This window comes from Periophthalmus magnuspinnatus, chromosome 13, assembly GCF_009829125.3.
Source record: "Periophthalmus magnuspinnatus isolate fPerMag1 chromosome 13, fPerMag1.2.pri, whole genome shotgun sequence".
Classification (NCBI taxonomy): Eukaryota; Metazoa; Chordata; class Actinopteri; order Gobiiformes; family Gobiidae; genus Periophthalmus; species Periophthalmus magnuspinnatus.
The window spans coordinates 13,850,590-13,878,372 of NC_047138.1; the positions used below are offsets into that span (position 1 = coordinate 13,850,590).

The following is a 27,783-nucleotide window of genomic DNA, read 5'->3' on the forward strand; positions in this document are numbered from 1 at the left end:
TCACTATACTACGCCGTATTGCACCATTGCCCAAATTTTATTAAAACTATATAAGGTGCCGATGTGCAATAATTATATGTTATAGGCCCATATACACTTAGTAAAATGAAACAGTAGTGGGATAAAAAAAAAAAAAAAACAGTGACAAGTATAAAAACTGATCATGTTCCTTTGCTAAAGGTTGAGTTCAAATATTTGTACTCATCTTCCTTTAACTATTACCCATGAATCAAGTGCTTAGTGCTATTTCTCTCCGTGTGGTGGATGGCTGGAGGTAGTCTGAGAACATGCATAAGCTTTGTTTAATGTCTGTAGGCACTATGAGCCTTCACCTACGGACGGTCACGTCTACTCCTGCTACAATTTCACCCGTTACATACAGGTTGAGTTAAACTTCCTCTACAGTATGCTATCACTTGCTGGCTTGACACAGCTTGTGACAACTGTCTACTTTTTGAAGTGAGGATGCCAGACCTAGAGAACTGTATCTCCTTACTAATTCAAACCCAGAGCCAGTCTCATGAGCAGCTCCTTGACTCGGTGGTGATAGCGGGAAAATCTAAGTCCGTTTCCATTGGCATAATGAATTAATTAGATGTGACTCTAGCTGTTTCAGTGTAAATTCATCTCTTGCTGGTGTGAGAAGCAGTCAGCCAATCTCTATCCATGTTTTGGAAACATGGGGTTGTCCTGGTGCAGCTAAACCAAAAGATCCAACTTGTTGTACTCCTTCACACAACTGGTCCGTTGTTATGAACAGTAAACAAAAGAGAAAGTGCTCACACCATGATACAAATTTGAATCAGAGGAAGCCACTGGATCTGTCAGATAGATTTAACATTCTTGACCTGAACAAGTTTTATGTCTACCAAGTCACAAGGAGTTTCCATCCCCTCTTATATCCTCGTGGAACATCACAGCGGTACCCACTGCATTAGGACCACAAAATTGGAATAAATCTCATGTTCATAAAGATATAATAAAACGTGGAAAAGAGGGGTAAAAGTCCTCAGCATGTGTTTAATCATCAATCAGCTCAGCCTCGGTTGGTAAGTGAATGGCGTCCTCCCCCAAATAAGACCTGCCTCCGGCTCCTCATTAGTTCATCTATGGTAAGCCATGTAGCCGTCCCACAGGCTGAAACAGACACAATGTCCAATCGTGCGGACATATCCACTGTGACAGAGTACATCAGCTCCAATGGCGTCAAACTACAACAGTCTGACGTGTTGGAAAGTGGCTTCAAATCACTAATACACATGGTGGTGAAGTCATGAAAACAATGTGTAGTTTCTGGTCCAATTCCATCTCTCAGTTTTGGTGACATGAAGTTTAGTTGGATCCACCAATTTCACCTCTAGATGAAAGGTTATTTCATTTCTCTAGGAATTCCATTCATGGATTCTGGAAGAGAAATAATCTGTTTGTCAGTGATGACATTAATTTAAAAAGGGCAGAAAAAAATACAACAGAGAAAGAGGGGTCCTGAATTGGCTGGGCTAACTGCCTGAGACAGAGCCCCCACCCTGAGTCTCTACGCAGCCTCCACATCTATTTATATCATCAATAAATCCAGTTGAAATCAGAAGTTTACAAACACTATATAAAAAGATACATACATTTTTTTCCCCACTGTCTGACATGAAACTAGACTAAACTTTTCCAGTTTTAGGTCAATTAGGATTAAGAAAATTATTTCTGTTTGCTAAATGCCAGAATAATGAGAAAAGGCTTTTTCTAGACAATTTTTCATTACTGTCTTCAATGCCAGATGTTTACATACATTTCAGAAGTATTTGGTACCATTGCCTTTAAACTGTATGATTTGAGTCAAACGTTTTGGATATCCAAAGCTTCTCATAACAGTTGGGAGGAATGTTGCCCCATTTCTCCTGACAGAACTGGTTTGCCCATACATTTTCAATAGGACTGAGATCAGGGCTTTGTGATGGCCACTCCAAAACATTGACTTTGTTATCCATCAAGCCACTTTGTATATGCTTCAGGTCATTGTCCATTTGGAAGACACATTTGTGCCCAAACTTAACACTAAATGTGAGTCGCGTGCGGTTCGGGTTCGTGTCCCTTAGAAAGTACTTAAAACCAATGTGTCTTGTTACATTGACCTCCAGCCTCTGCAGGCAGGGGTCTGAGTGAGGTATGGGTCTGTGGGAAAAATCTATCATGAGTCTAATTTTTCTGGATGCTGCAGCGTTCTGGAGCGGTCTGCAAGTAACCAAAATCAAAATATGTACCAAAGCATTAAGTATAAGTCCAGTGTTAAAGGTTTGACTACAGCAGGGGTGTTCATTACGTCGATCGCGATCTACCAGTCGGTCGCGAAGGCATTTTGGGTAGATCACGTCCCGTCAACCATTCAGTCACATGACTAATATACAGGACAACAGTCAGATTACACCTGACCCTAGGTCACATCATGGGCGCTGCACACGCATAAACAAGCGTGAGTTAGTTTAACCCTATAGCGTCAGATCCTATTGTCGCCGATAGAGCGCGGTTGCGGACTTTCCAGCAGTTTAACTCCGCAACCAGTCGTGCTCTCATGTAAATTAAAACGGCGTCTCAAAGCAGAGACATGGGGCTATCTAAATATTTTACCATCATTACGATAATCTGCCTCTGTTGTCCCTCGAAGGTGACGAATGAGAGCGCGGAGACTGCGGGGATTTTCCTAGTCATTTATTCAATGCGTAAAAGAAAAAATACAGATGGATGTGTAAAATAGAAGTAGTTGTGTGAAAAAATGCAGTAAATTCTGATACTTCGTTTAACATGTTTTTTATGGCTATAAAAAAAGACCAAACCATAATCAACATGATTAGCTCTGTTATTGCTTTCAAACGAAAAATGCAATTTTACTCCTGGCTGGCTGTCAGAAGCTACTGCCTGAACTATGCATCCCTCACTGATTCCATTCAGTACAAGTCATCAGAGCAGTAATCATCATTCAAGTAGTTATGAACATGTAAGAAATTCAATTCAATTCAATTCATTTATTTTTGTAACGCCCAAAATCACAACAGCAGTTGTCTCGAAGGGCGTTCATGTTTTGGTTGATGGGGGAAACCGGAGTACCCGGAGGAAACCCATCCAGACACAGGGAGAAACATGAAAAACTCCACACAGAAAAGCCTGGGCGAAATTCAACTGTGTTGTGCAGTATTATCTCATGATATTGTGCAAGGTCCATCAAAATGTACTGTACATGTAAGAATTCATAATACATTTACAAATAAATATATCTTTAACATTTTTGTATTAGGTGGTAGATCATTCAGACACGATCATTTTAAAAGTAGCTCACATACTGAAAAAGTCTGAGCACCCCTGGACTACAGGGTCAATATGTCAGTGTGCTTTATTACACTTGAGTTAGGAAGAGGGTTACTGAAAGGAGTAAAAGTGCTTTTGAAAGTTACACATGCAAAGAACATAACAGGTTCGATCTCAAGGTGTTTGAGTGGGCTGGGCCTTAGGTTAGCTGGGGACAATAAACAAAAAAAGATAAAAGGTAGTACAGAGTTGTCGAGATGGAACCTGCATCTCTCCCTCTCTCTCTCATGTACAATGAAACGAAGAGTAATCATGCTTGTAAATCTGACACGACGAGACCACTTCACTCTTCTGGGGTTCCCTGGACTACACCCTCAGTATTATGGTCCTGTGTCTGCTGTGATGTTCTTTGTCTATATTGCAATTGGTTTTGGAAACATTTTTATTTTAGTTTTTGTCATGTGTGAGAAGAAAATTCAGAAACCAACATATCTGATCTTCTGTCACATTGCACTCAGCGACTTGACTTTTGGAACTGTCACTCTCCCAAAGATTATTGCCAAGTACTGGTTTGGCAACAGTCTCATCTCATTCTATGGCTGTTTTGTTCAGATGTTTTTTGTTCATTATTTGGGATCTGTTCAGTCTTTTAACCTGATGGTAATGGCCCTGGACCGGTTCATATCCATTTGTCTTCCAATGCGTTACCCTGTCCTCATTTCAAACACTGTTGTGTCCGTGCTCTGTGGGATTTCCTGGTTTATTCCACTACCAATAATAATTACAGTAGTTCTGCAGACAGTGTTTTTACCTTTTTGTAAATCTAATGTAATTTCTCAATGCTATTGTGACCGTATGTCTATAATAAGTCAGACATGCGCTGAAAACATGCTGTCACTTAACACGACTGCCTTATCTTTAGCCATGTTCTGCCTTCTGCTTCCACTGGCATTCATTCTATTCTCCTACACTTCTGTCATTGTAGTGATTCTGAAAATGACAAATGCAAAGGGATGTAGAAAGACATTTTCAACGTGTACCCCACAAATAATAATTACATGTTTGTTTTATCTGCCAAGATGCTTTTTGTATCTATCAAATTTTACAGGTTTTTCCTTCAGCTTGGATTTTCGAATCCTTCTCATAATGCTGTACAGTCTGTTGCCTGCAGCTGTGAATCCAGTCATATATTGTTTTAAAACACAGGACATCAAGAAATCTTTGTTGATGAAATTGCACCGGGCTAGAATCAGTATAGAGCAGAGAGGAATTTACAATGAATAAAGTGACTACATTGAGATAGTTTTATATCGTGTCTTCTATTTCTATCTTTTTCCTGTTTCTTTTTGTGGGAAGAGTAATTGTACCCACTTTGTATACATTGTTGTTTTGTGTAGTCACATGCACAGCTTTAGAACAGCTTGTGCAGATGGCAAAGCTGATCTCAGGCCAAAATATAATATCACATCAGTGTCTTTTGTGCTTTTATTTCCAAGTGTTTCAGTCATCAGAATAGTCACTTTTTTCAGGAAACACTGCTGCTTTATGCTGTTATGCTATATGTATATATTAACCAAGGCCTCCTTTACATTACAACAATATTATTATTACATGTTTAAAACTGTGAATAATTATATTTTAATGTGATAATATTGCATGCTGCTTTTCCTAATTTATACACATAATTGTTGATGTGTGCTGTTTAAATAAAACTGCATTACCCTCCATTTTCCCTTCACTTATTCTCTCTAAACTGTACATTAAATAGCCTATTGACAAACCTTACTATGTTCAGAGAAGAAGTTATTTGTGGCTTTCAGGTGCGAGTATAATGCAGAATGGATCACTGCTGTTTTTTTTATATTGGGCTAATAATAATAATTTTCCAATGTAAAGTCTTCAGAGAAAATAAATGTTTTAAAATTATGAGATTATGTGATAGTTTTCTGTTAAGAATTATCATGAAGTAAAGTGATTTGAAAACAAGGAACTATGAAATGATGCTATGTCAGACTCGTAAGCTTTCTATGGTCTTCCACATCCAAATCCACAGCTCAGTGAACTCAATTCTGAGCTGTGGGAGACAGATGACTAGAGTCCTCTTTACACTCAGATTGAGGTTGCCTACAGCTATTCACACAGCAAGAAGCAGTTCTTTATCCTTGACAAAAACATAGCCTCCACTGAACCAAAAAGACAGCACAGTGTTCAGTCTAGCAGCCCCGGGAGTGATCACCTCTCTGCATCTGACAAGTTGGTCTCACAAAGGGGGAGCCTAACCCACAGTAATACGACTGTGAATAGGCTGTCTGCAGGTTTGGCTCCCCCTGTCACATGGATATTGGCCAAATTCACCCAAACGTGACATCTATTGTAGGCTGTGGAGTTTATATGGCTGGCACATGCTCCATCCTACCACTGCCACTCAGCACCTTTACGCATGGGGGATAGATTACTCAATGAAAATGACAGCAGAAGAGCATCAGACTGGTGTAGTGTCAATCCTGTGTCGATCTGTCTCAACACAGTGGGCTTCTGTTCGGGGCTCTTGTGTGTAAGTGTTGAAGTTTTAAAACAGATGTGATCATATCTGTTTAAAGTTCATATAACCGTTCTTCACATTTGATCTTCTTACATGTAGCATTTAGTACGTGCAGGTATCAGAATAAATTGGAGAGAGGCAGGAAATAAGTTTAGCTAATTTATTTAACAAGGGTGGCACCCCTAAAACACTTAAGGCAAGCAATCGGTAATTTAGTAAAGGCAGGTAAAGTGTCCAGTGCTATCCCACATCCAATATCAAACACAGCAAATCAAATAAAACATTTGAATAGTTTGACACTTCACTATACTACGCCGTATTGCACCATTGCCCAAATTTTATTAAAACTATATAAGGTGCTGATGTGCAATAAGTTCCTTTGCTAAAGGTTGAGTTCAAATGTTTGTACTCATCTTCCTTTAACTATTACCCATGAATCAAGTGCTTAGTGCTATTTCTCTCCGTGTGGTGGATGGCTGGAGGTAGTCTGAGAACATGCATAAGCTCTGTTTAATGTCTGTAGGCACTATGAGCCTTCACCTACGGACGGTCACGTCTACTCCTGCTACAATTTCACCCGTTACATACAGGTTGAGTTAAACTTCCTCTACAGTATGCTATCACTCGCTGGCTTGACACAGCTTGTGACAACTGTCTACTTTTTGAAGTGAGGATGCCAGACCTAGAGAACTGTATCTCCTTACTGATTCAAACCCAGAGCCAGTCCTGAGCAGCTCCTTGACTCGGTGGTGATAGTGGGAAAATCTAAGTCCGTTTCCATTGGCATAATGAATTAATTAGATGTGACTCTAGCTGTTTCAGTGTAAATTCATCTCTTGCTGGTGTGAGAAGCAGTCAGCCAATCTCTGTCCATGTTTTGGAAACATGGGGTTGTCCTGGTGCAGCTAAACCAAAAGGTCCAACTTGTTGTACTCCTTCACACAACTGGTCCTTTGTTATGAACAGTAAACAAAAGAGAAAGTGCTCACACCATGATACAAATTTGAATCAGAGGAAGCCACAGGAACTGTCAGATAGATTTAACATTCTTGACCTGAACAAGTTTTATGTCTACCAAGTCACAAGGAGTTTCCATCCCCTCTTATATCCTCGTGGAACATCACAGCGGTACCCACTGCATTAGGACCACAAAATTGGAATAAATCTCATGTTCATAAAGATATAATAAAACGTGGAAAAGAGGGGTAAAAGTCCTCAGCATGTGTTTAATCATCAATCAGCTCAGCCTCGGTTGGTAAGTGAATGGCGTCCTCCCCCAAATAAGACCTGCCTCCGGCTCCTCATTAGTTCATCTATGGTAAGCCATGTAGCCGTCCCACAGGCTGAAACAGACACAATGTCCAATCGTGCGGACATATCCACTGTGACAGAGTACATCAGCTCCAATGGCGTCAAACTACAACAGTCTGACGTGTTGGAAAGTGGCTTCAAATCACTAATACACATGGTGGTGAAGTCATGAAAACAATGTGTAGTTTCTGGTCCAATTCCATCTCTCAGTTTTGGTGACATGAAGTTTAGTTGGATCCACCAATTTCACCTCTAGATGAAAGGTTATTTCATTTCTCTAGGAATTCCATTCATGGATTCTGGAAGAGAAATAATCTGTTTGTCAGTGATGACATTAATTTAAAAAGGGCAGAAAAAAATACAACAGAGAAAGAGGGGTCCTGAATTGGCTGGGCTAACTGCCTGAGACAGAGCCCCCACCCTGAGTCTCTACGCAGCCTCCACATCTATTTATATCATCAATAAATCCAGTTGAAATCAGAAGTTTACAAACACTATATAAAAAGATACATACATTTTTTTCCCCACTGTCTGACATGAAACTAGACTAAACTTTTCCAGTTTTAGGTCAATTAGGATTAAGAAAATTATTTCTGTTTGCTAAATGCCAGAATAATGAGAAAAGGCTTTTTCTAGACAATTTTTCATTACTGTCTTCAATGCCAGATGTTTACATACATTTCAGAAGTATTTGGTACCATTGCCTTTAAACTGTATGATTTGAGTCAAACGTTTTGGATATCCAAAGCTTCTCATAACAGTTGGGAGGAATGTTGCCCCATTTCTCCTGACAGAACTGGTTTGCCCATACATTTTCAATAGGACTGAGATCAGGGCTTTGTGATGGCCACTCCAAAACATTGACTTTGTTATCCATCAAGCCACTTTGTATATGCTTCAGGTCATTGTCCATTTGGAAGACACATTTGTGCCCAAACTTAACACTAAATGTGAGTCGCGTGCGGTTCGGGTTCGTGTCCCTTAGAAAGTACTTAAAACCAATGTGTCTTGTTACATTGACCTCCAGCCTCTGCAGGCAGGGGTCTGAGTGAGGTATGGGTCTGTGGGAAAAATCTATCATGAGTCTAATTTTTCTGGATGCTGCAGCGTTCTGGAGCGGTCTGCAAGTAACCAAAATCAAAATATGTACCAAAGCATTAAGTATAAGTCCAGTGTTAAAGGTTTGACTACAGCAGGGGTGTTCATTACGTCGATCGCGATCTACCAGTCGGTCGCGAAGGCATTTTGGGTAGATCACGTCCCGTCAACCATTCAGTCACATGACTAATATACAGGACAACAGTCAGATTACACCTGACCCTAGGTCACATCATGGGCGCTGCACACGCATAAACAAGCGTGAGTTAGTTTAACCCTATAGCGTCAGATCCTATTGTCGCCGATAGAGCGCGGTTGCGGACTTTCCAGCAGTTTAACTCCGCAACCAGTCGTGCTCTCATGTAAATTAAAACGGCGTCTCAAAGCAGAGACATGGGGCTATCTAAATATTTTACCATCATTACGATAATCTGCCTCTGTTGTCCCTCGAAGGTGACGAATGAGAGCGCGGAGACTGCGGGGATTTTCCTAGTCATTTATTCAATGCGTAAAAGAAAAAATACAGATGGATGTGTAAAATAGAAGTAGTTGTGTGAAAAAATGCAGTAAATTCTGATACTTCGTTTAACATGTTTTTTATGGCTATAAAAAAAGACCAAACCATAATCAACATGATTAGCTCTGTTATTGCTTTCAAACGAAAAATGCAATTTTACTCCTGGCTGGCTGTCAGAAGCTACTGCCTGAACTATGCATCCCTCACTGATTCCATTCAGTACAAGTCATCAGAGCAGTAATCATCATTCAAGTAGTTATGAACATGTAAGAAATTCAATTCAATTCAATTCATTTATTTTTGTAACGCCCAAAATCACAACAGCAGTTGTCTCGAAGGGCGTTCATGTTTTGGTTGATGGGGGAAACCGGAGTACCCGGAGGAAACCCATCCAGACACAGGGAGAAACATGAAAAACTCCACACAGAAAAGCCTGGGCGAAATTCAACTGTGTTGTGCAGTATTATCTCATGATATTGTGCAAGGTCCATCAAAATGTACTGTACATGTAAGAATTCATAATACATTTACAAATAAATATATCTTTAACATTTTTGTATTAGGTGGTAGATCATTCAGACACGATCATTTTAAAAGTAGCTCACATACTGAAAAAGTCTGAGCACCCCTGGACTACAGGGTCAATATGTCAGTGTGCTTTATTACACTTGAGTTAGGAAGAGGGTTACTGAAAGGAGTAAAAGTGCTTTTGAAAGTTACACATGCAAAGAACATAACAGGTTCGATCTCAAGGTGTTTGAGTGGGCTGGGCCTTAGGTTAGCTGGGGACAATAAACAAAAAAAGATAAAAGGTAGTACAGAGTTGTCGAGATGGAACCTGCATCTCTCCCTCTCTCTCTCATGTACAATGAAACGAAGAGTAATCATGCTTGTAAATCTGACACGACGAGACCACTTCACTCTTCTGGGGTTCCCTGGACTACACCCTCAGTATTATGGTCCTGTGTCTGCTGTGATGTTCTTTGTCTATATTGCAATTGGTTTTGGAAACATTTTTATTTTAGTTTTTGTCATGTGTGAGAAAAAAATTCAGAAACCAACATATCTGATCTTCTGTCACATTGCACTCAGCGACTTGACTTTTGGAACTGTCACTCTCCCAAAGATTATTGCCAAGTACTGGTTTGGCAACAGTCTCATCTCATTCTATGGCTGTTTTGTTCAGATGTTTTTTATTCATTATTTGGGATCTGTTCAGTCTTTTAACCTGATGGTGATGGCCCTGGACCGGTTCATATCCATTTGTCTTCCAATGCGTTACCCTGTCCTCATTTCAAACACTGTTGTGTCCGTGCTCTGTGGGATTTCCTGGTTTATTCCACTACCAATAATGATTACAGTAGTTCTGCAGACAGTGTTTTTACCTTTTTGTAAATCTAATGTAATTGCTCAATGCTACTGTGACCGTATATCTATAATAAGTCAGACATGTGCTGAAAACATTCTGTCACTTAATACAACTGCCGTATCTTTAGCCATGTTCTGCCTTCTGCTTCCACTGGCATTCATTCTATTCTCCTACACTTCTGTCATTGTAGTGATTTTGAAAATGACAAATGCAAAGGGACGTAGAAAGACATTTTCAACATGTACTTCACAAATATTAATTACATGTTTGTTTTATCTGCCAAGATGCTTTGTGTATCTGTCAAATTTTAAAGGTTTTTCCTTCAGTTTAGATTTTCGAATCCTTCTCATAATGCTGTACGGTCTGTTGCCTGCAGCTGTGAATCCAGTCATATATTGTTTCAAAACACAGGACATCAAGCAATCCTTATTCATGAAACTGCACCGGACTAGAATCAGTATAGAGCAGAGAGGATTTACCATGAATAAAGTAATTAGATTGGGATAGTTTTAAATGGTGTCTTCTTTTTCTATGGTCCGATCTCAGGCCAAAACTTCACATCACATCAATCTTTTTTGTCAGTTTTTCGATACATTTTTTCATATTAGTTTTGTACTTTTGTTTATTTATTACTTCATTTAAGGCATGCACAAAGTGTTGTAATATGTCAATTGAAATTGCAATTATTATTCTATTCCTTACTGACCACTCTATAGTCAACTATTACAACTTTTGTATGATTAACATCTATCATCATCTGGTATAAAAAGACTCACTTCCATGATGACATTGTTATTTGGATACACTATTTAATTGTTTCATTACAAGTGTTAGAGTGATCAGATTATTTACTCTTTTAGGAAAATGTGCTTTTGTATGCTGTTGTATTATCTGTATATATTAACAAATAATAATAACAAAACAATGTTATTATCACAAGTACAACATTTTGAATAATTATATTTTAATGTGATAATATTGCATGCTGTTTTTCTTAATTGATACACATAATTGTTGATGTCTGCACTTGAAATAAAATTGCATTCCCTTTCATATTCCCTTCACTTATTCTCTCTCACTCTATCCCTAAGGGCGTGCCCAGCCACCCTGTGGAGGAAACACATTTTGGGCACTTGTATCCGCGATCTTGTCCTTTCGGTCACTACCCAGAGCTCATGACCATAGGTGAGGGTAGGAATGTAGACTGATCAGTAAATTGAGAGCTTTGCCTCCCGGCTCAGCTCCTTCTTTACCACAACGGACCGATACTGCAACCGCATCACTGCAGACGCTGCACCGATCCGCCTGTCAATCTCACACTCCATCCTTCCCTCACTCGTCAACAAGACCCCAAGATACTTGAACTCCTCCATTTGAGGCAAAGGCTCTCCACCCACCCAAAGAGGGCAAGCCACCTTTTTCCGGTCGAGAACCATGGCCTCGGATTTGGAGGAGCTGACTCTCATCCCAGCCACTTCACACTGGGCTATAAATCGCCCCAGTGCCTGCTGCAGGTCCTGGCTTGATGAAGCCATCAGGACAACATCATCTGCAAACAGCAGAGATGAAATCCTGTGGTTCCCAAACCAGACCCCCTCCAGCCCCTGGCTGCACCTAGAAATTCTGACCATAAATATAATGAGCAGAACTGGTGACAAAGGGCAGCCCTGGCGGAGTCCAACATGCACTGGGAACAGGTTTGACTTACTGCCGGCAATGTGAACACAGCTCCTGCTCCGGTCACACAGGGACCGGACAGCCCTTAGCAAAGGGCCCCGGACTGGAGCACCCCTCCAAAGGACACCACGAGGGACACAGTCGAATGCCTTCTCCAGGTCCACAAAACACATGTGGACTGGTTGGGAAAACTCCCATGAACCCTGGGATAAAAACCACACTGCTCCTCCTGGATCCGAGGTTTGACTATCGGTCAGATTCTCCTCTCCAGTACCCTGGAGTCACCTTGGTGACTTCAGCCAGGGTGATGAACAAATCCGCCTCCAGGTCCCTAGTCTCTGCTTCCTCCTTGGAAGACATGACGGGGGGATTGAGGAGATCCTCAAAGTATTTGAGGAAGATGTGAGACAGGTCTCTACTTTGACAATATTTAAATCCAGGCTCAAAACGGTTCTGTTTAGCTGTGCATACGACTGAAAGGTTTTTATTCTGCACTCTTCTCCTTTAATGGTAATTTTATGATGACAAAAGAAACATGGACTGACGGACTTTTATTAGACATAGTAAAATGACAGGAAAGTATTTGAGAAGTGACAGGAAAGTTTTGTAAAGTAATGGGAAAGTTCTTGAACTGAGCAAGACAGTGTTTAAAGAGTGCGAGAGAGAGTTTTTAAAGGGTGCAAACGAGTGGGTGAGAGAGTTGCAGATTGTGTGATTATTTATGTTTTGATTTGTGTGATTTTAAATGTCTTTCTTATTCTGTAAAGCACTTTGAATTACCTTGTGTACGAATTGTGCTATACAGATAAACTTGCCTTGCCTTGCCTATTCCTTCCACTGCCCAACAACACCCCCACTCGAGGTCAGCAGCTCTCCACCCACACTATAAACAGTGTTGGTGAAGCACTGCTTCCCCCTCCAGAGACGTCAGACAGTTTGCCAGAATTTCTTTGAGGCCGTCCGATAGTCCTCCTACATGGCCTCTGCAACCGCATGAGCTGTGGCACCCTTGGCCCGCCAGTACTCATCGGCTGCCTCAGGAGTCCCACGAGCCACGAGGCTCTAAAGGACTCCTTCTTCAGCTTGACAGCATCCCTTACTTCCGGTGTCCACCACCGGGTTCAGGGATTGCCACCGCGACAAGCACCACAGACCTTACGACCACAGTTACGAGCGGCCGCATCGACAATAGAGGTGGAGAATATGGCCCACTTGGAGTCCATGTCCCCAGCCTCCCCCAGGATCAGGGAGAAGTTCTCCCGGAGGTGTGAGTTGAAGACCCCCCTGACAGAGGGCTCCACCAGACGTTCCCAACAGACACTTACGATACGCTTGGGCCTGCCAGGTCTGTCCAGCTTCCTCCTCCGCCAGAGGATTCAACCCACCACCAGGTGGTGATCGGTTGACAGCTCAGCCCCTCTCTTCACCCGAGCATCCAAGACACGCGGCCGGAGGTGACATGACAACAGAGTCGATAATCAACCTACGGCCTAGAGTGTCCTGGTGCCATGTGCACCGATGGACACCCAAGTGCTTGAACATGGTGTTTGTTATGGACAAACTGTGACTATTACAGAAGTTCAATAATAGAACACCACTCGGGTTCAGATCGGGGAAGCCATTCTTCCCAATCGGGCCCCTCCAGATGTCACTGTTGTTACCCACATGGTCATTGAAGTCCCCCAGAAAAACAACGGAGTCCCCGGTCGGTGCACTGTCTAGTACCCCTCCCAGGGACTCCAAGAAAGCCGGGTACTCTGCACTGCTGTTTGGCCCCTAGGCCGCCACAACAGTGAGAGACCTGTCCCCGACCCGAAGGTGCAGGGATGTGACCCTCTCGTTCACCAGGGTGAACCCCAACAAGAGGCGGCTGAGCTGTGGGGCAATGAGCAAGCCCACACCAGCTCGCTGCCTCTCCCCATGGGCAACGCCAAAGAAATGGAGAGTTGGGTTCCAGAGTCCAAGCCGTGCGTGGAGGCAAGGCCGACTATATCTAATCGGTAACGCTCAACCTCCCACACAAGCTCCGGCTCCTTCCTCCCCAGTGAGGTGACATTCCATGTCCCCAGAGCCAGTCTCCATGTCCAGAGATCCGGTCGTCAAGGCCCCCGCCTTCGACTGCCACCCAGATCTCTCTGCACCAGCCCCTTGCAGATCCTCTCACGGGTGGTGGGTCCACATGAGGACGGCCCCACGTCAGTCGGGCTGTGCCCAGCCGGGACCCGTGGAAAAAGGCCCAGCCACCAGGCACTCACTGTCGAGCACCCACCCCAGGCCTGGCTCCAGGGTGGTGCCCTGTAAACGCCGGTCCGGGCGACATAACTAGCCGTGATTGATCTCTCGTCATAAAGGGCTTCTGAACAGCTCTTGGTCTGACCCGTCCCCCTCGACTTGTTTGCTATGGGTGATCCTACCAGGGGCATGAAGCCCCCAACAACCTAGCTCCCAGGATCATTCGGGCACTCAAACCCCTCCACTACGTTAAGGTGGCGGTTCAGGGAGGAGTTGTTTAAACATATGTAAATGTATCTGAACAGGGGCATATGTAGTCAGTCTTATTTAGTATCTGAAAAATTGTCTAAAAAATCTAATTTTGCCTCATATTTTTGAGTTTAAGTTTTAATAAATAAGATCTGGAATTAGATATCAACAAATGTTGTTAAATACTAGAGTGGAAAGTTTAGTCTATGTAGGTGGTTCTTTAAGGGGTGATCCTTATGTCCTTTTGGGAGAAAAATATATTTTGAGAAAACAGCCTTTGAAATTACAATGTAGAGTTTTCAGTGCAGAGTGGACAATTTTGTTGTTTCTTCCTGAAAGCTTATCTGGTACGCTAGCATACATACGCCAAATCTGTACTTGAATAAAATTCAGCAGTATCATGTTTTACCATGACACAATTGTGAAATTTCTATATCAAATAATCTCAATAATGTTATGTAAAACGACGGACTATAAAATGACTGTGTCAGCGCTATAAGCTACCTGTGGTCCTCCACATCCAAGTACGCAGCCGAGTGAACTCAAATGGGAGCTATGGGAGACGGGTGAGGGGTCGCCCCTCTTAACACACAGATTGAGGTACGTACCCAGGACATACTACAGCTGTGCACTTTTGTCGTTGACAAGAGCCTACATGTTCAGTAAATAAATCATACATTTCATGGCACCTACTTAAACAGCCTCTGTATCCTCATTCTGATCCAGCAATCTGTCTGATGCTCTTCTGCTGCCATTGTCATTGAGTAATCTATCCCCTGTGTGTAAAGGTGCTGAGTGGCAGTGGTAGGATGGAGCGTGTGCCCAGCAGTATAAACTGCAGAGCCTACGATAGTTGTTACGTTTGAATGAATAGTGTAAATCAAAGTTAGGCCAATTTCGTGTTGGTCCATGTTATCCACCTGGAACAGCCCTGCTGATCCATTATCCAGCAAAGCTCATCTTCTTTGGCTCAGTGGGGCTGGGGGATCGTTCCCTTAATTTCAAGATAGTACCACGTAGATGTCTGTGTAGACCCTCAGTCGTCCAGGTCTGATCCATAGCAAACAACAACAATATGACCAGAACTGAAGAAGCGGCTTGGATAAGCAGCAAAACGTCTTCACTCCTACAAGATTTGTCCAGTTGACAGATTTAACTTTGTTGTTTGCTATAGTACCATGTAACTGAGAGATAGTACCATGTAATTTCATGATAGCATCATGTTAAAACGTGATACTATGTTGTACTCTGCTGTAGTACCTGTAGTATTATACAGGTTGGACATTTAATTTGATTAGGTCTATCAGTGGCACTAGAGCAGACGCTATACAAGCATGTCAGTTTCACTTGCCTGACCTCTAACACTTCCGGGAGCTGCCCTAAGCCCCTCACACTATGCTGCTGTTTTGGTAGCTTCCAGTCCATTTTCCACCTTGCTTATTCCATCCTCATGTCCACGTATCAGTTAAATGTAGGTTCCGGACCGTGATACTGGTTTTTACACTGTTTTGCCATCTCTTGCTGCCTCCCTGAGAAGATATCTCCTTTCTTTTTGAAAAACAACAGTCTTTGAAAATGGAACTACGTGAACATTTGAATGAACCGATTATGTCTCCTCGCTTACACAGAAAATGATTTGTTACCTATTTAAGTGATTATACTGAAAAAACTGTTCATACTTATTTATAATTCCTTTTGTGGCTTTGTTGGATATGTTAGGATTATAGTTTAGTCCTTGTTTTGTATGTTTACTATTTTTGTTCACTGTCGCATTGCCACACTTGTATGCAAGAGACCAAACTGACCAAAAATCTAAAAAATCTCCCTTTAAAACTGCTTTAATTTAACTGTTGTGTGCCAGGTAAATTATGACTGCACATGATCACTGCAAAAACCATGAATTATAGTTTAACCAGGTCATTTAAATTACTTCCAAGATTCAATACATATTCCATCACATAATAAATGAAAAAAAAAAAGCCTAAGACATTTTACCTGACTGAACACACATGTCAAGCTCACGTTACAGCAATAACCAATAACTGAGTGTAGCGCACAGAAGCCTCCAGAGCATTGTCAGTTCACATAAAAGAGCTGCAGGTCTGGGATGGATGTGGAGGACAATGTTTACCACCTTCACTTGCTCACACCTCTGGACTGACTTCTGCAGCCACAATGCAGTACAATAATGGCACCAGGATAAACCACTTCTTCCTCACTGGATTCCCTGGACTCTCTGCTCAGTACTATGCACCTGTGTCAGTGGTGCTTCTCATTGTCTTCTTGGCTATAGCTTTTGGCAACATTTTTATAATAGCACTTGTCAAATGTGAACGTTCTCTTCATAAACCAACTTACTTAATATTCTGTCATCTTGCACTGACTGATTTAGCATTTGGAACGACGACACTCCCCAAAATTATTTCCAAATACTGGTTTGATGATAGCTTGATAGAATTTAACAGCTGTTTTGTCCAAATGTTTTTTGTGCATTTTTTAGGAGCAGCTCACTCCCTTATTCTAATGGTCATGGCCTTAGATCGATTTTTAGCTATTTCCTTTCCTCTGCGTTACCCTAATATTTTCACAAACACTACTGCATCATTTCTATGTGGTCTGTCATGGTTAATTTCAATTTCTTGGATGATTTTTATAGCAATAGATGCGTATACTTTATCTTACTGTGAATCTAATATCATTGTCCAGTGCTACTGCGACCACATTGGCATCACTGCGCTGGGATGTGAGAATGTGCGAGATGTACAGGTCATAGCTTTTGGTGGCGCTATGTTTTTCTTGTTAGTGCCATTGACTTTTATTATATTTTCTTATTTTGCTATCATCGTGGCCGTCATGAGGATATCCAGCCACGAGAGCCGTGTAAGGACCCTTTCAACATGCACTCCACAGCTGCTTATCACATTACTGTATTACGCGCCCAGATGCTTTGTGTATCTGGCCAACAATGTAGGTTTCACATTTAGTGTTCCTGTTCGTATTTTAGTGGTTATGCTTTATAGTCTGATACCTGCAGCAGTGAATCCACTGATATACTGCTTTAAAACAAAAAATATCAAAGAATGTTTGAATAAAAGATATAATAGGACAAAAGTCCAGGTGGGTTTATGGCAATAGTCACATAAGAACAGCTGCACAGAAAATGTATTAGTGTTAACCGAGCTTCTTATCAATCAAATGTGTAATAGTCTTCTATTGTAATTTAACAGTAATGATGCACTTGTGTGTATTAGTCTGAAAAAATGTCACAATAACATATGTGCAATAAATAAAGTGCAAGTTATTCATTAAGGAATTTTGTCAGAATCCATCAATCCATTCATCAACTGTCAAGAGTTTCAATGGGTTGGGTTTTAAATATTTTAATTATTTTTGGTACAAGTTTAATTTCAAATAACACAATCCAGGTGTGAATCATCATCTAACAGTCATCTAACTTGTCTTCTTCATGAGCCATCAAGTGAGTGTTTTGCTTGTGCATTTCACTTTGCTTTAACCCTGTTATCAAAATGTCCTTCATGGCTATCTGAGTTTTCCAAGTATGGGGGAAAAAACTGAACTTTTAAGGTGTTGGACGCGTTCAAAGTCATATCTCACTTTCCTAGCACTTTCATAATATCTCACTTTCCTAGCAATTTCATAATATTTTCAATTCTTCACTGCAATGATCTTCTATACATGTTTCATAACTTTCCAAAGGAAAAAGCAGAGTTACAGGGTCACTGCTAACAACTAGCCTGCTTTATTTCAGACAGCAATGAATAAATTAGATGGAGACATGGAAATGAATAACCACACGTCATACATGCTCTTTCCCCAGCTCTCCAAAAAATAGATCTATAAGCTCCTTTGATCTCTGCTGAGGTCCGACGGCATTATTCACATTAAACACATACACAAGCCGTCAGTCGCTAAAACTTGCCTGACCAGTTCAGCAATTTGCTGAAGTTAACTTTGAAAGAATGACTTCCTCTTTCCTTCTCAAAAGAGAGGGGATCATTTGAAGTACTTCATGGCCAGTACAGGTAATTGATGATGGAACCCGTCTAAAAAGTCCTGTGTCAGTCCTCTGTCTACTTCACGTTGTTGGAGTCAGAGATGACGTTGACAATTCCTGACTTGAAAAATGCAGCAACACTCATACCTCTGTTGTGCCGGCATCGTTTTGGAGGAGTTTGGGAAGTTGACAAGAATGAAAAAAGTAGCTAAAATGATGTCTGAAATTAAGCTAATGTTTGCTATATGCAATTTCCATAGCCATGTTTCGATTGGCACAGTATGCTTGGGCTGCCTTGGCGGGTCAATTTGGTGAGGCCACCTCGAACCGAGTTATGTCTCTATGCAGTGGGTCTGCCATGTAAGCAAATAACATCACCAAAAAAATAAAAAAAATATTATCTGAGTAAATCTAAAATAAATTGCACACGAATTATACTTAATCACAAGGTGTTCTGGCATTGTGAGATGGGGCTAAAGCTAGCAACAAGAAACTTTCAATCTATTGTCAGCTTTTTCTGCATTTATTTCACTGCTCTGAGTCTCTATATTCACTCAAAAAAATAATTCTTTGGATTTACTTAAAAGCATTGCGTCATCCGGTTGCACGCAATCACATTGAGTAATTGTTGTAAAGTATGCTTATATAGTACGTACTTAACATACTTCAATAGGGTCTATGTAGATGGATTAAATATATACTAGATATTTTCATTACATAGTTAACATTGTGTAATCTCTTTATAAAATACTTAATAGTAATTACTCAAGATTCTTAGGTAAATCTTAAGAATTCGCATTCTTAACCCTAATTCAAACATATTAAGTAACTTGTATTAAATACCATTAAATAGAATTAACATCACTACAGTAACTTAATATTATGAATAAAACACATTCATATTTACTCAGTGCAGTTGCATGCAACCGGATGACGCAACATTGTTAAGTATCGCTTACAAAAGCAAGTCAAGTTTCCCAGAAGTGAACAAGAAACAGCATCAGGAATAATTTTACAATTCTTCATTTATTGTCTTTTTTAGAACATGACATTTTAAAACCATGCTTTAGTGCAAAACTAGCGCACATTTTTACATCTCAAAACCAAAACTTTTTTTTTTTAAACTTGAAAAGTGCAACATGACGTTTTATAAAACTGCTTCCCAATTGTGAAGAATTAACTTTACAAAGAGCAACCAACCTGCAAACATTAAAATTTGTAAACACGCCTCTTTAGGGCAGTCCTCTTTAAGTGAATAGGGTCTATTCTAAAAACATAACATAACCTTTCTAAAATAGCTGTCCTTGTTTGAAAAATTTACTTAGCAAACAACAGATAAGATTGTGAAAAAAGTAAATAAAATATGTATGAAAAGGACAACATTTTGTCCCAAACCAACACATATGGTGCAAAGTAGCACCTACTAAAAATATAAATATTGATATTAATATCAAATTTGAGATATTGTGAATGTTTATGAATATCTGCAAAATAGGCAGAGATATTCAAACTTTCATCAATAATATGCTTCATTTGAACATTTTTGCAGTAGCATTCTGGAAACCATCTTTGAACATTGTGAACAAGTGTATTAATGTATTGACTAAAATTGTGAAAAATCATCACAGACTTGCAATTTGCAATAATGAACTTTAATGAGCAAATTTAAAACTTAAAAAAATAATACAGTGAACTTATTGGAATGTACTAAAGTCTACTTAACGTGTTCCTTTTTAGCAAAGAATATTTTAAATAAAATAAAGTTGTTTTTTAATCAAAAAGTAAGTGAAGCATTTCAAAAATGTTTTCAGTAATCCTGATTTGGAAATTTAAATTTGATTGTTTACACTTGGCTTACTGCTCATCTGAGATCACCAAAAAATAAATACATACATTTTTGTTCATATTTCCAACCTCTAGTGCAAAGTAAACACTGAAAGAACAGCAGCCCATCTTAAAAAAATAAAAAGTTGTAAAATATGGTCAGCTAATCTACTCAAGAAGCTTGTTTTTTAGAATTTGGATTTTGTTTGACATTTTTTGTTATCAAGCTCCATCAACACCTTTTGGTAAAATTCAAAAGTGTACTTGAGATCCCGTGGGTAGTTCAAGTTTAGCACATACATCAGTCCAAAGCGCAAAGGGAAAGCAGTGGCAACCTCACGAAGATCCTGCAGTACAGAGACTCCCTCAATGATGATTCCCACATGCTCTGGATCTTCCTTGCCACCATCATCCCCTTCATGCATAAATAAAAAAATAAATGCCAATAGAGGTCTTTGCCATTTGTTGCTGGGCATTAAGGAAATCAATATTCTAAAAAAAGACACACAAAAAATAATTTATTACAGTGAACGCTCACTATAACGCGCTTCACCGACTTCGCATATTTTTTTTTACCGTGCATTGTGTTCTAGATCGGCACAAGAATTGAACTTGAGTCATGTCATTCATAACAGTTCTCAAACTTAATGGAAGGTGTCATGTCCGTTTATAAAAATCTTCTTGCTCAGAAAAAGAAAGATTACCAACAACGACCCATGACAATGTTCTTCTCTCTGAGAAACACTCCTGCGTAGCCTTCAGTAGAAAAAGACACTACAGCACTATTTCATGGATTTCATTTTTCCCAGGTTATATTCGGAACGTAAACCCCCACCATAAACAAAGGTTCACTGTACAAGTTTTTCCAATAACATCAACGTATTCTTTTTATAAGAGATATAAACATTCTCGACTTAAAGAATGAGGGACACAGGTGTGGTGGTGGTGGGGGTGAGGAAATAAGAGGACTGTAGTTGTCTCACCTTTGATGCGGACAGTGACTAAGACCCAACACCAGGGGTCCATCTTTATAAGACTAAAGTACCAAAATATGCTTTTCTGCTGGACACAAATAAATCTTTACACCCATAGATACGTTATACCAAAACCATTAGTCATTAACAATAAGTAAGTAAAATTCTGATATTTTCCTCAAAATAGTATTATTATTATTATTATTAAAATTAACATTTCATACAATAAACTTACTACATATTCTTTTATCATGTTGCTTGGATCTTCATTCAGATAAACAGAAAGGGCCTTCAGGGTACAACATCTTCTTTGGTCAATGGAGTCTCTCTGAAAAATAAATAAATAAATAAAATGAAATTTGGGAGTAAATTAGGACCTATGCAGGGATTTCATACTTAAACGCTACTTTATTCATTCTGTATGTTCTATATGTGCCAAATGTTAAAACCATTTTATATTTTTAAAAATACAATAACAATAATATTCTGATTTAAACTTTTTTTTAAACACTTTAATACACAGTATTTTTCAACTTTTTAAGCGACGGCACACTTTTTTTTGGATTGAAGACATTCTGTGACCACCATTTATAAATGTTTTTCACAATTTTTATAAAAACAAAAAAAATCCTATAAAGACTGTATTAATGTTAGCTTGTTAGCTGTACAAAATATATTGTTAAAAACCATTATGTTGAGATGTTAACAGTCTAATACATCCATTTATAAATAGTAACTAATTTATTGGAAATGTTTTCAAGGCACACCTAATACAACCTTTATCTCCTAGAGAGACACTTTTACAAACCAAAAATAACAGTTACGGTTGTAAGAAAACATTGTCAATATAACAGCAATAGTAAGCCTTAGTTGGAAACATACAAACATCTTTAGCTAGCTAAATATACATTTACAAGGGTTATATAGGGCATGTGTTAGATCTAATTTGAATTATTCAATACAGCATGTGGAGCGCAACTAGTAGCTCCTGAGCGACAGGTCGGAGACCCCTGCTGTGTACACTATTTAAATAGATTTTAATAAAATGAAAGTGGTGGTTCTGAGTAATGAAATTATTTCCAAGTTTAAAATGACAAATCTCATTAATTCCTGTCATGATTTCTGTTATCTTCCGTCCAGGTTTTCCTCCCTTCTTTCTAAAGATTTTCATCAGTTTAGGAGCATAAAGATCCAGCTGTGACATGAACTTTGAGGCCAATGGCATTGTGGTGATTCGTCTGAACTCTGCATTAATCTAGAAGACAGTGAAATAAAAATGTATTTAAATTATTATTTTTTTCCTGCCCCAAATACCAAATTATAAATGTATATAGCACAAAGAGATTTTTTATTCTTCCCCCACAAGGAATTCATTGTTCAGAAAATTTAGACCATCTCGAAAAGACCTATATTGTTTCTCATTAACTGACTGATGTTCCTTGTGACTATCAACAATGTTTTGCAGAATATGTTTTTGGTGAAGTAACTGCTGCAATGACTTCAGGATGGGAACATACTGGAAAGAACGCTGGGTTTGAGAATCAAGAATATATTCGACTGGTTCAATCACTTGAAAGTGTTTTTTGTAATACTGTTTGCGCTTGTAAGAAGTAGCAAGTGGGCCTTCTTTTGCTATAGCTTTTAACAAAGGATTAGATGATATTGTGCAACTCAGTTCTTCAATGACATGGTGGTCTGCACAGATGTTATGTTTTCCAAGAGTATCTGTGACGATCTTCTTTGATATAGGCACAGATGCAGAACTGATCAAATAATGAAGTTCAGAAAGCAGTTCATCAATTGCAACACTTGGAACATGATAGCAGTTTTCAAGCTTCAATAAAAGAGATGCTAAGTTCAACTCTATAACATCTGACAAGCCTTTATCCTCTATGTCAGTGGCTTCAGTGTCATCACCACCTGCATTGCTGTCATCAGCAAGGGTCCCTTCTGAAGCAACACAAGCTGAGGTTTGGCTTTCAATGGTGTTCACAATCCCTGGTTTAAAGTCTTCTAAGGTGTATGGCGTGTGCTTCCGGGTTTTATGCGACTTGAATGTACCATAGATATTTGTTTGGTAAGAGCAACCCTTAAACATACAATGCACTGTCTCACTACTTTTTAGATGAGTGTTAATATGAGAAAAAATACTCTTTTTCTGTAGCAAGACCACTAAATGTACACAGATGGCAGCTAAATGTTGCAACAGTTATGTGTTTTTTGTGTGGATGTACTCTGCTTGTATGGCTATAAAGAGTTTCAAAAGTCTTGAACACGGGCAATCCAAATATATACATGGACATAATGGTCTGGAAACATGAACTAACTTGTAGTGCCTAAACAAACGCGTCCTTGTTGACACCACCTTCTGGCACAATTTACACTGCCACATCAGCACATCTGTGGAAAAAAAGACAAAGCATAAGACATATATTTTTCAATAGCATTTTAAATATTTTAATTAATATTTTTGTTATTTTATAGCACTGCCTTCTGAAACTGGATTCTCAAACTTTGAAGCTCACCATGTATAATTGGACTGTGTAATAAATGAGCTATTTAGCTATAATTTTGTGCTTTATGAGCTTTATCTGTCTGCACATTGGCCCTCCAAATACAAAACTACTAAAACCCACATTTGAAGGTTTATAAAATCCAAATTTCACAAATTTCCAAATTTCTATCTGTGTAGGTAATTTTATCTTGTCTTATGGTCATTACAATAACTTTATAAAAGACTACATTAGATACATGTTCAATAATTTCATGATAACTCTATACATAAAACTAATTGATTTGATCATTAAAATATGCAAACAAAATCTTATTACAAAATGGAGGGAAGATTTATTATTTGTTCTACTTGTAATACAATGGCAGGAGTGATCCTGCATGCTCAAACCCTATCGAAGTATTTACAAAAAGATAATAAAGATAATACAGATAACTGAATTCCTTATTCAGTCTCCCTCTTCACCGGGATACAGCCCGAGGCTCCACAGTCACGTCATCGCGGCGGTTGTGCCTGCCCACCGCCGCTTTCGCACGCACCACTACAGCTTTCATTTGGTCTCCGCTGGTCTCCGCTCACACACCCACCGACCGACCGGTCCGCCCCGCGCTCATACATTCTTCCCATTCTCCCCCACGCCAGTGTAACACGTGCAGTGTAGCACGTGCAGCAGCCCCAGTCTGTAGTGCAAAAAGTATGCTAACCAAACTATTCCCTCAATTTAGCGTTCAATACATGCTCGTGACGAATCATGAATATTATATACAGCCGAAATGTCCGGATAAATAACGATATAAAGTATATCAAAGTTAATAAAGTTTTATTTACCAATAAATTTGAGAGAAAACTCCAAAGATGGTCAGGTCTCGTTGATCAGGGCAGGTGAAATTAGCGCATGCGTGTGTGCTCACATTTGAGCGGGCAAAAAAATCAAACATTTTACTTATGAGTGTTGAGTAATCCCTTGCATATAGCCTTGAGTAATGCCTAATATTGAATGTATTTCATAATATTTACACAAGCATGTCAAAAATATGTGAAAAATCAAAATGTTTAAATAAAAACTACAAAATACACTTTAGTAAAAGTAACAACAGCCACAATTCATTTTTTTGAGTATGTCGTGCTTTGACAGATAATATCCCCCCAGGGTCAGCACAGAACCCTCAAATTGGCCAGTATGAGTCACTTAAGACAGTGGAAACACGTACTGATCCATGCCAAAGTAAAGCAATGGAAACATAGCTCTAAGGTCAAAGCCTCTTCAATTTGTCCAAAAACACTACGTAGAACAAAGTTTTAACAACAACTCACACTAATGCCTCCAGAGTATTGTCAGTTCACATAAAAAGAGCTGCAGGTCTGGGATGGATGTGGAGGACGATGTTTACCACCTTCACTTGCTCACACCTCTGGACTGACTTCTGCAGCCACAATGCAGTACAATAATGGCACCAGGATAAACCACTTCTTCATCACTGGATTCCCTGGACTCTCTGCTCAGTACTATGCACCTGTATCACTGCTGCTTTTTATCGCCTTCTTGGCTATAGCTTTTGGCAACATTTTTATTCTAGTACTTGTAAAATGTGAACATTCTCTTCATAAACCAACTTACTTAATATTCTGTCATCTTGCATCGACTGATTTAGCATTTGGAATTGTGATACTCCCCAAAATTATTTCCAAATACTGGTTTGACGATAGCTTGATAGAATTTAACAGCTGTTTTGTCCAAATGTTTTTTGTGCATTTTTTAGCATCAGTTCACTCATTTATTCTAATGATCATGGCCTTAGATCGATTTTTAGCTATTTCCTTTCCTCTGCGCTACCCTAGTGCTTTCACAAACACTACTGCATCTGTTTTATGTGGAGTGTCTTGGTTTCTTGCAATGTCTTGGATGATTTTTGTAGTCATGCATGCTCTTACGTTGCCGTATTGCAACTCAAATGTTATTGTCCAGTGTTACTGTGACCACTACACAATCACTACATTGAGCTGTGACCCAAGGCCGGATGTACAAGCCTTTGCTACTGGCGGCGCCATGTTTGTCTTGTTAGTGCCACTGACTTTCATTATCGCTTCCTATTTTTCTATCATTGTGGTTGTAGTGAGAATTTCAAGCCATGAGAGCCGCATGAGGACTTTTTCAACATGCACTCCACAGCTGCTCATCACATTACTGTATTACACACCCAGGTGTTTTGTGTACCTGGCAGCTTATGTAGGCTTTGGGTTAAGCCTTCCAAATCGTATTGTTGTGGTCATGCTCTATAGTGTGATTCCTGCAGCAGTAAATCCGTTGATATACTGCTTTAAAACAAAAGATATCAAAGAATGCTTGAGTAAAAGATATAAGATGGCAAAAGTTTATGTGGGTATAACTGACTAACTTTTCAACAACTAGACACTAAAATGAGACAAGCTAAATCAGATCTGAAGAAGAGCTGCAAGAAACACAAATGTTCAAATCATGTCATAATGTCGACATAAAGCTTTTGTCACTTACTCACAGTGGGAAGAAAAAACAAAACTTTTACTCACATAAGAATACTGTTACTTCAAAAAGTATATTACTCAATTAGGAGTAAAAGTATGCTACGTTTTTACTTTAAAATCTACAATTTCTTTAAAAACCCACGCAAGTAAATGTAACTGAGTACTACCCCTCTTTACCTACAAGCTCAAGCAACATTTTTGTTCTAGTACTTGTAAAATGTGAAGCAGCTCACTCCCTTATTCTAATGGTCATGGCCTTAGATCAATTTTTAGCTATTTCCTTTCCTCTGCGTTACCCTAATGTTTTCACAAACACTACTGCATCAATTCTATGTGGTCTGTAATGGCTAATTTTCAATTTCTTGGACGATTTTTATGGCAATAGATGCATACACTTTGCCTTACTGTGACTCTAATATCATTGTGCAGTGCTACTGCGACCGCACTGGGATGTGAGAATGTGCGAGATGTACAGGTCATAGCTTTTGGTGGCGCTATGTTTTTCTTGTTAGTGCCATTGACTTTTATTATGTTTTCTTATTTTCCTATCATCGTGGCCGTCATGAGGATATCCAGCCACGAGAGCCGTGTAAGGACCCTTTCAACATGCACTCCACAGCTGCTTATCACATTACTGTATTACGCGCCCAGATGCTTTGTGTACCTGGCCAACAATGTAGCTTTCACATTTAGTGTTCCTGTTCGTATTTTAGTGGTTATACTTTATAGTCTGATACTCGCAGCAGTGAATCCACTGATATACTGCTTTAAAACAATCAAAGAATGTTTGAATAAAAGATATAATTGGACAAAAGTCCAGGTGGGTTTATGGGAATAGTCACATAAAAACAGCTGCACAGAAAATGTATCAGTGTTAACTGAGCTTCTAATCAATTCTGTAATAGTCTTCTATTGTAATTTAACAGTAACGATGCACTTGTGTGTATTAGTCTGAAAAAATGTCACAATAACATATGTGCAATAAATAAAGTGCAAGTTATTCATTAAGGAATTTTGTCAGAATCCATCACTCCATTCATCAACTGTCAAGAGTTTCAATGGGTCGGGTTTCAAATATTTTAAATATTTTTGGTACAAGTTTAATTTCAAATAACACAATTGAATTTTGAATTTTAACACAATCCAGGTGTGAGTTTGAGCCTCATGCATAGGGTCGTCTAACTTGTCTTCTTCATGAGCCATCAAGTGAGTGTTTTGCTTGTGCATTTCACTTTGCTTTAGCCCTGTTATCTGTGGCCCGAGAGGATGAAAATTAAAACCTCAATTGTGCCATTTTCAATCGCAGCGCCACCTAGAGTTAAGGACTCCAGGGCTCCATACCAAATTGCAGGTAGGTCACAGGGCTGAGCAGTGAATTAAAAACCACCAAGTGCAATTATTAAACATTTATTACAACAAGAGTTAAAAGACAATAAAACGCTTTCTATAACAATATCCACGGAGGAAAAGTCAAATATCTGTAACCCAGGCATTCACGATGGCAGTGGGATCCCTTTCTTACTCCCGGCTCCTCCAGGCTACACCGCTGTGCGGACCCGCGCTGGACAGCGATAAAGCCGTCCAATAGTAGTTATACACGCCGTAGTAGAATCAGTCTGTCCTCCGGTTCCGCGCCTCCTCCAGCCGCCGCGCTGCATCACTCCGGG

At 39.6% G+C, this 27,783-nt stretch overlaps 4 protein-coding genes and 1 long non-coding RNA gene across 5 annotated transcripts; 4 read left to right on the top strand and 1 right to left on the bottom strand.

The window, feature by feature from the left end:
• The first annotated feature begins 3,606 nt into the window (after positions 1–3,606).
• LOC117380653 (olfactory receptor 51E2-like) lies at positions 3,607–4,578 on the top strand. Its single transcript, XM_033977486.1, has one exon. It carries the CDS (start codon positions 3,607–3,609, stop codon positions 4,576–4,578), a length of 972 nt encoding a protein of 323 aa, XP_033833377.1.
• Positions 4,579–9,648: 5,070 nt separating this feature from the next.
• Positions 9,649–14,109, top strand: LOC117380654 (olfactory receptor 2AT4-like). Its single transcript, XM_033977487.1, has 2 exons — positions 9,649–10,620; positions 13,963–14,109. The coding sequence occupies exons 1-2, from the start codon at positions 9,649–9,651 to the stop codon at positions 14,107–14,109; spliced, it is 1,119 nt and encodes a 372-aa protein (XP_033833378.1).
• Positions 14,110–16,464: 2,355 nt separating this feature from the next.
• Positions 16,465–17,424, top strand: LOC117380655 (olfactory receptor 52E8-like). Its single transcript, XM_033977488.1, has one exon. It carries the CDS (start codon positions 16,465–16,467, stop codon positions 17,422–17,424), a length of 960 nt encoding a protein of 319 aa, XP_033833379.1.
• A 3,171-nt stretch (positions 17,425–20,595) lies between these two features.
• LOC129456736 (uncharacterized) lies at positions 20,596–24,489 on the bottom strand. Its single transcript, XR_008648914.1, has 3 exons — positions 24,443–24,489; positions 21,338–21,430; positions 20,596–20,620 (listed from the first exon to the last, which is right to left on the bottom strand). It is a non-coding gene; the product is annotated as an uncharacterized LOC129456736 (long non-coding RNA).
• Positions 24,490–25,049: 560 nt separating this feature from the next.
• On the top strand, positions 25,050–26,954 carry LOC117380656 (olfactory receptor 52Z1P-like). Its single transcript, XM_033977489.2, is given in 4 exon segments — positions 25,050–25,995; positions 26,324–26,480; positions 26,482–26,559; positions 26,561–26,954. Coding segments are annotated over 4 exon segments (1,575 nt in total).
• Positions 26,955–27,783: the final 829 nt, after the last annotated feature.